Raw genomic sequence first — 8,266 nt, forward strand, 5'->3', positions numbered from 1 at the left:
ATTCTGGGCACCAAAGTTTGATGTCAAAGCAAGTTTACCTCGAGGACAATGAATTTATTTCACAACATTAGCTTTGTGTGGCTTAAAGTGCAAGAAATAAGAGTGAAAACCAAAAAAAAAAATTCATTTTTTCTTTTTTTTTAATGATCAAGTCTGTCAACAACAGTTACTGTAAAATAAGCTGCTAAAGTTACTGAGAATGAATCTTTTCAGAGCAACAAAAATCCAGTCAGACACGGCGCGCGCACACACACACTCTCTCTCTCACACACACACAGAACAACATAGCTACTCCATCCGACCAGTGCTGCTCTTCATCAGCCGAAATAAAACACAGATTCACACCAGAAATGTCTCAACCCAACACAAGCTGCACAAAATACAATCAAAAATAGAAAAATAGGAGATCTGACGTGTTTCAGCGTATGTGCTGAGTCTGTCCACCCAGAACTGATGCTTACATGCACCATCACCACTGAAACACTCAAACAATCAGATGCTTTTAAAAAATGTATTCCACTGCTGAAGTTTGTCGGATGATGGAAATGATCAGGGATCACCTCTTCTGCTGCAGCATCCCTTCATTTACGTTCCCTCGCTCACACTTCCATATCCCTCTACAATGGAACCCGTCTGCTATCACACATGGACGTAATTTTTTTTTGGTGGTGGTGGGGCGGGGGGGGCATGTCCCCCCCACTTTTTCCAAAGTCTAGTTTTGACCCCTGCACTTTTTAATATCCAAAAACAATATTACGCTATATGAAATGGACATTGGTAATCGATTGTGTTGAAGCCCATGGACGTAATTTTCACTTTAGAAGTGGGGGGGACGCAGGGGTTGGGCGGGTGGGGGGGGGGGTATCTTTACAGTATGCTCTAATGGGAAACAGGCTTCAACACAAACGGTTGTTTTCCGCTTGGTCCTAGAGCTCAACCAGTGTCAATTTAATATAGCGTAATATTGTTTTTGGATGGTAAAAAGTGCAGGGGTCAAAACTTGACTTTGGAAAAAGTGGGGGGGGGGGACATGCCCCCCCCCCCCAAAAAAAAATTACGTCCATGTTGAAGCCTGTTTCCCATTAGAGCATACTGTAAAGAACCCCCCCCCCCCATCTAAAGTGAAAATTACGTCCATGCTACCACAGAGCAGGCAAGTAAAGAACTTCAGGTGCTGAATGTGTAGAAACGGTCAAAGTTGCATCACTCTTACGAGTTTGGGCCTTGTTTATAGGAGCTTTCATTATTTTACCGACTGACAGTTGCATTTGTTGTTTATTCAAATCCTTTATAATACATCTAGAAAACTGTGTTTAACTAGATAACCCTAAACATTGTTTTAACGTTTTAAAACTTTGCATTTGACAGGAAATCCCTACAGCTCATATTTATCAACATCTTTAATCAAACAGGTTCATTAATGTGCGTTTGCATCTTGCAGAAACAGAGAAAAGTGCGATGATGCAACTCTGTCGTGCAAGGAGCATGCGTTTCTTTGTATTTTCTTTCCTTTATATTTGTACTCTGATCCTCCTTATTTCTTGAAAAAATTTTTGTGATAAGTTCTTTAACGTCCAAACTCCATTATCTTTCAGAATACCTTTTAAAAAATCTAGATAACTTTTCCTATTACTCTGATTACCCCTCCTCCCGAGCTCTCTTCTAAAGAACATGAGATGATACTTCTACTTCCTCTTTGGTTATCAGGACTTGCTCAGCAGAACTGCTGATAAAAAGCAGAGTGTTCTTCCAAATACTGTTTGAAACACGTCTGGTGAAATACTTTTCAGTGTAAGACCTTTTCTCAGCATCGGGAAACTTTCAGGACCCTAAGTACATTCAATCTTGTGTTAACAAGGTTAAAGAGACAATATTATTAATCTATAATGAAGAATCACACAAACACTTCCCTTTAGGTTTTATATAGGCACTTAGAATTATTCCTGTAAAGAAATAAATCATGCATTGTTCTGGTTTTTCTCGTTTTTTATACACAAAGCAGGTATTTGGATTTGTAAACAGTACCTGGTTTCTCTTTTTGCATTGCCTGTGAAATTACACACACACACACACACACACACACACACACACACTGAACAGAAAATCTTTAGCACACCATGGGGGTCCTCTCTTCCAGGGTATCTGCAGGTTTAAGGGAGCCAAATTTCAGACTTTTTAAGACCGTTTTTAAGGCCACTTTCACCTAATTTAAGCCATAATTTCCAGCTATTGCCTGGAACCGGTGCTAACCACGTCACGAACGTGGGATTAGCCATCCAGTAACCATTAAACTTGCACTTCCCCATGACGCAAGCTCCCACTAGCTTAACCAGCTAATGTGCTCATCTAAAAATAGCCCCCTTTCACAACCAACCGAATGTGCACGGTTCCGCTTACGGCAACATCGTACACAAAAAAAAGGCTGAAGACTAACTAGAAATTCACAAAAATTTTATAGTAATAAAATAATCTAGTTTATTGGGTCTTTGGTAATTTAACCCTTTGATGCATGAATTATGAAATCTTCAACCGTGATTTTTTTTAACAATTTTTTTTATTCGTCTTTAGGTGTGAATGAAACAAATTTCAACAAATATTTTTTGTAAAATTTTATAATTTACAAATAATTTATTACATGTCCACCTCAGTGGGCATCGTGCATTCTGAGCATGAAATATGTTGGCTTGGCTTACCGAAGTCCAAATGGAGGGGCTCAAATGCAATAAAGTCTTCAACAGCTGTGCTTAATAGCAAAAACAAATACATAACAATTTTGAGTACCTGTCCACTGTAGTGACCGTTATGCATCAAAGGGTTAAGACCTTTGGAAACTGTATTTAATGATTATTTGTCATTTTTAAGGATTTTTACGGCCTTAAATTTGGAAAAGCAAATTTAAGACTTTTTAAGGACCCGCGGACACCCTGCCTTCTTAGCATTCTGAGTTGTTTAGCTTGTTGCAGTTCAATGCCTCCTCGTTCTAATGAGTCATGATGCACAATGCTATCTGTGACCCTGATGGCTTTGTGGCTGAGCTGGTGGTTTATCCAACCAACCCTCAAACTGATAAGTCAACGTCGCTCACCGGCTCCAATTAGCAGCTGGCTTCTCTCACAGCTTAAACCTGGCATCCTCAGCGGGCCTCAGTTCGGCCACGTTTCCCTCACTTTCCTTCCTATATTCATCACTTCCTGTTTCAACAGAAGGATCCTAATTCATCCTTTCCATGAGGGCACAAGTTCCAAAGTTTACACAAAAGTGCATGGGCATGCACACAGTTCAGTTACAGGGCAACCAGGAGGCGTACAGAGGGTGCTGTGCAGGAAGAAAGTACTGGTGAGAAGGTGAAGGTGGGCAGGGGTAGATGGGCTGAACCTGTGCTACGTAATAGTTGCTGAAGTTGCCGTCGGAGACATAAGGTGCCGGCTGGTAGAAGCAGGTGACGTTTGCGGCGTTGGGGATGGCGTTCTGCTCGGCCAGGACTCTTAGTGCCAAAGACGAGATGAGGCTGAGTGTCTGACGTCGCTCGTGTCTCATCAGACACACAGTGCTCTCCTGCACCACTTTGTGCAATGTCTCCAGGTAGTCGTACTTTCTGTCCTCCAAGTCTTCAAAGTGGTTCTGAAGGTACGACTCCAGCTTTCTCCGCTGCTCACTCACGTCGGGGAAGTCTATGAAGAAGCGTGAGCACATGTAGCGCTGCAGGAATTTCATCTCCACGTCCGACGCCGCACGAAACCCCCGAACTAACAAGTGGCAGTACTTCAGCAAGCCGCCACCTCGGATCTCCTCTGGGCTCCTGGTGCAGATGAGGCGCCGGCGCAGGTGATCAAGGGCGGTGGAGAAGTCGCCGTAGACGCTCTCTCCGAGAATTGTGGGGTGGAACGTGGCGGCCATGGGGTGCTCCGAGCACTCGTAGAAGAGGAGAAGGGAGTCCAGGCGAATCTGGAAAGAGTCTACGCTGAATTCAAACTGTCGTCGAAGAGAGTCCACAAACTTGAGCTCAACGTTTTTGCCTCGATTGTTGGACAGCGAGATGAGACTCCAGCGATCGGAGTCATTGCACACCTTCACCATCTTCTGCACATATGCTTCCTGGAAAAAGAGGGATTGGAAAAACAATTGATGTTGACACAAGTCTGTCTATAATCTCTCTCTCTCTCTCTCTCTCTCTCTCTCTCTCTCTCTCTCTCTCTCTCTCTCTCTCTCTCTCTCTCTCTCTCTCTCTCTCTCTCTCTCTCTCTCTCTCTCTCTCTCTCTCTCTCTCTCTCTCTCTCTCTCTCTCTCTCTCTCTCTCTCTCTCTCTCTCTGTGTGTGTGTTTGTGTGTGTGTTTGTGTGTGTGTGTGTGTGTGTGTGTGTGTTAGTGATGTGTCGGTCACGAACGAACCGGCTCTAAGAGCTGGCTCTTTGAAGTGAACGACTGGAGCCGGCTCGTCATTGGGAGTTTGCTTTGGTGAAAGCCACAGGCGATTGGTCAACATGTGTAACTGCGTGTCCAGACTGTCCACACACAGAGCAGTAGGGGCGGGGAAGAGGGAGGATAAGACTCAGACACACAGCAGAGCACATGCGGGCGGAGGGAGACGAGAGGGAATGAGGAGGAGGGAAACGGCGAGAGAGAGAGAGAGAGAGAGAGAGAGAGAGAGAGAGAGAGAGAGAGAGAGAGAGAGAGAGAGAGAGAGAGAGAGAGAGAGAGAGAGAGAGAGAGAGAGAGAGAGAGAGAGAGAGAGAGAGAGAGAGAGAGAGAGAGAGAGAGAGAGAGAGAGAGAGAGAGAGAGAGAGAGAGAGAGAGAGAGAGCAGTCGTAAAGTGGAGATTTCTGAAAGTGTTCAGTTATTAAATCCATAGAAATGATAAATATTTGATATATAGCATTTTTTTACATTAGTAAATCATTTTACATATAGTTTTGCATTATTTTGGTTATAAATGGTCTCTACGCAAAAGAAAATCTGAGGAGCCACTTGGGAGCCGAAAGAGCCGGCTCTTTTTGGTGAAATGAGCCAAAAGAACTGGCTCTCTAAAAAGAGCCAGAATTCCCATCACTAGTGTGTGTGTGTGTGTGTGTGTGTGTGTGTGTGTGTGTGAGTGTGAGTGTTTATCAAAGTAAGTAATTAAGGGTATCGCAGAGGATCTTTTTCTTCCGGGTGGATCATCTGACCCATTGGTCTGCTGAACTGTCAATCATTCTGTTGAACCATTCACGCAAGGCCTTCATCGTACGTTGCTGGGTAGTTTTCACTTCCTGCACACGCGCAAAGCGAAGGTTGGGCTCCCCACAGACGCCTCTGTCGCTGGTTTTCTGCTCGACAGGTGAGCTAAAGTTCAGCATGGAGAAATTCATTTCAGATTACTGCTAGAAGAAGCTGCTTGTAACGAGGACAACTGGACGTTCTTTCTCATGGGCGTTTTTGTTCCGTAACAAGGAGAGGGCGGTTCTTTCCTGAAATTCAGAAACATCCTCCGCTATACCTTTACGTTGATTGTGAATAAAGAATAAAAGAATGAACAGAGAGTTAAAGACCAAATAAATTCTGTTGTCTTTACTTAAAAGTGTTGAATATTTGTTCATTCAATACATGTGCAGTGGTCTTTAGTAGAAATGAATGCCTTGTAAGTCGTACTCGGAGGGCAAAAAAGCTCAGAGGAGCTTGAATCAGGAACTAGCAGAACGCCTCATCAGTGGAGGGCTTCAGACAATGATTGGCTAACGGCCACAAGACTCCACCACTGATTCTGTTTGCTTTGCAGCTCTGACCTTTTATCTCCACAAATCACACAAGCCTGGATGAGTTCTGCTGTGTGGTGGAGTCGCTAATGCTAACGATTAGCTTCCATAGATGAGACGTTCTCTGCTGTCTCCATGGGCGAGTCCATGAATGTTCAGTGACAGTGCGACGCAGATCTGTCGGGCTTTTCAGATCTTAACGTTTCACCGTCTATTTTTGATCAGAAGCTAACACAGGAGATAGGTGTAGGAGACTATTTTCTGCCTGCGTGTAAACTCAGAGTGACCGATTATAATCAGATTTAAAAATGAAAAAAATGCATTTTCAGTGTTCCACACCTTTAATCAATATGCAAATGTTTACATAACAAAGATCATAAAATTATCACTAATTTGATGCAAAGTAACGTTTTTTATGTTTTTGGATTTATTGCAAACGCGTTTCTTCTTTTATCCTCGTTTCCACGTTCCATAATTTTCCTTCAGAGTCTGAGGTTGAATGAGGCCAGCCTTATTTCTATTTGAGCAGATTAAAATCATCATTCTGGATGTTTTTTCAGATCTGTCAGTGGGCGATTAGTAGCCTGGGTAGTCATCCTAACCCCGGGCCCAATGACTCATGAGGATTTGACTCAATTAGATTAAACATAATCATCTTTTAACTGCAAACTAACCTTTTTGTTTTTCCAAGAGCTCAGTCCTGGTGTGTGTATGAGCGTGTGTGTGTATGAGCGTGTGTGTGCGCGTGTGTGTGTGTGTGTGTGTGTGTGTGTGTGTGTGCCCATACCTTTAGGGTCAGTGGTGTGATCTTCTCTTTATTGACCCCCTCAGGCAGGAAGTCCAGGAGGGAGTCCAGCACCAACTCTTTGACTACCCGAAACTCCATCTCGCCCTTCAGCTCCGCGCAGAAAATCAAGTCCAGATCTTTCCACCCTAGACCACTGTCCTCGTGCAAGACGTAGCTGGCCGCGGACCCGTTCAGTCTCACCTCCCGGACGTGGATGCGTCTCTCCTCCATGCGGCTCCGCACCACATTAACGATGTCCCGGGGCTTCACCTCCAGGGTGGGGAAGCTCCACCGGCCATGGATGGGTATGGAGCCGGTGAGGATGGCGTCCAGCCGCTGCACTTGCTCCCAGTTGAGCACGCTGAGGCTGACGCTCTCTCCATCCGCGCAGCTATCTCCCGCTGTGCACTCAACACTCTCCTCCATGTTGGTGGGGAGTAGACTGCTGGGTGTGAACGGAAAAGCTCCCCCCTAGTTCCAGCTGGTGCATCAGAAAAGCTGCAACTTTAGACAGAACCGAACAGTTCGGAGCTCCGCTTCACGGTGAAAGGTCTTGGTGGCAAGAACTTCTACTTCGTGCGTAAAAGTCGGCTCGCCGAATTCATTCCATGAGGATTAACAACCAACTTTGTCTCCATCTGATAAAAAATAAAATAAAATATAAAACATTAGATTATGAAATCTAAAAGCTGAAAATGATTATTCCCCTCCTTACCAGCTTTTGTCCCTCTGAGGTTCACTGACGCATCCATTTTACTCCAGCGCAGAAGTTAGTTTTGCTCCTAACTTTCCTGGCTCAGGTTTTACGCACGTCCTGCACATTTCCAACTTTACGCATCGTTTTAAACGATGTTCGCCGTCCCCTCCACACCCCAGTGCTCACCTACTTTCACGAAGAGGTGCACGGCGGCTTATCATTTACATTTTGATCAACTTGTCGCTTGATGAGACTGCGTAACGCCGGAGAGGTCCCGCTCCACAGTTGCTGGGGAGGTTGTGAACGCTGCGCTTCCCATCTGAGGAGCGGGGGGGGGGGGGGGGGGGGGGGGGGGGGGCTTTGATTGACAGGTCACTCTTCACCGACTTCACACACTTCAGATGCAAACTAAAAGAATGCGGCGGGTCTGCCCACACCGGAATGAGAGCACTAGCGACCAAGAAGACACTTTTTATTTCTTCCTGACACTTCCTCTCCAGAATTCACAGAATTTCACCACTTTGCGTCTGACACAGTTTTTCATTATTATGGACATAAACTCACCGATCTACTTTCAGTTCTCCTCATTTCAGTAGAGGAAGGATACCATAGTGTGCGTCATTGGACCACAATATTCACTTTTATAGTCCAGTCGCGTCCTGAAAATGACAAAACTTTCTCCTTTTTAGAAAACCTTGAATGCAATTTGATGAACGTGCACACGCGCCACCTAGAGGTGATGTTTGCCACCACGTCTCCTTGCAGGTTCTCTTCTCTTCTGACTTCAGATGCATGCACACTTCTGCAGAAATCCTGCAGTTTGCTCAAACAACACGCATCTTATTTAATAATAAACATTTTCATGAGACATATCTGGTATTAAAAGGTGTGGACACGTAGGATATGGGCCAAAGTTAACGCAGGTTAGTTGTCATGTAGAATCTACCTCAGTGCGGAGCTTGAAGAGCACATCTGCGTCACTGCAGACGAGCCCCTTAACCAGATTATTACAGATTACCCTCTAGGCGCAGTGACACACAGTTCACAGAGACGC

At 44.7% G+C, this 8,266-nt stretch overlaps 1 protein-coding gene across 1 annotated transcript; it reads right to left on the bottom strand.

Annotated features, from left to right (window-relative positions):
- Nucleotides 1–1,088: 1,088 nt before the first annotated feature.
- Nucleotides 1,089–7,542, bottom strand: LOC139066365 (terminal nucleotidyltransferase 5A-like). Its single transcript, XM_070548877.1, has 3 exons — nt 7,231–7,542; nt 6,516–7,153; nt 1,089–4,095 (listed from the first exon to the last, which is right to left on the bottom strand). Exons 2-3 carry the CDS (start codon nt 6,939–6,941, stop codon nt 3,280–3,282), a joined length of 1,242 nt encoding a protein of 413 aa, XP_070404978.1. The 5' UTR covers nt 6,942–7,153; nt 7,231–7,542; the 3' UTR covers nt 1,089–3,279.
- Nucleotides 7,543–8,266: the final 724 nt, after the last annotated feature.

The sequence above is a fragment of the Nothobranchius furzeri genome, chromosome 2 (genome assembly GCF_043380555.1).
Source record: "Nothobranchius furzeri strain GRZ-AD chromosome 2, NfurGRZ-RIMD1, whole genome shotgun sequence".
Classification (NCBI taxonomy): domain Eukaryota; kingdom Metazoa; phylum Chordata; class Actinopteri; order Cyprinodontiformes; family Nothobranchiidae; genus Nothobranchius; species Nothobranchius furzeri.

Coding starts and splice junctions, on each gene's coding strand:
- LOC139066365 (XM_070548877.1), bottom strand. CDS start 6,941: ATGGAGGAGAGTGTTGAGTGCACAGCGGGAGATAGCTGCGCGGATGGA. Junction 4,096..6,515: donor TCACACCACTGACCCTAAAG/GTATGGGCACAC, acceptor CTCTTTTTCCAG/GAAGCATATGTGCAGAAGAT.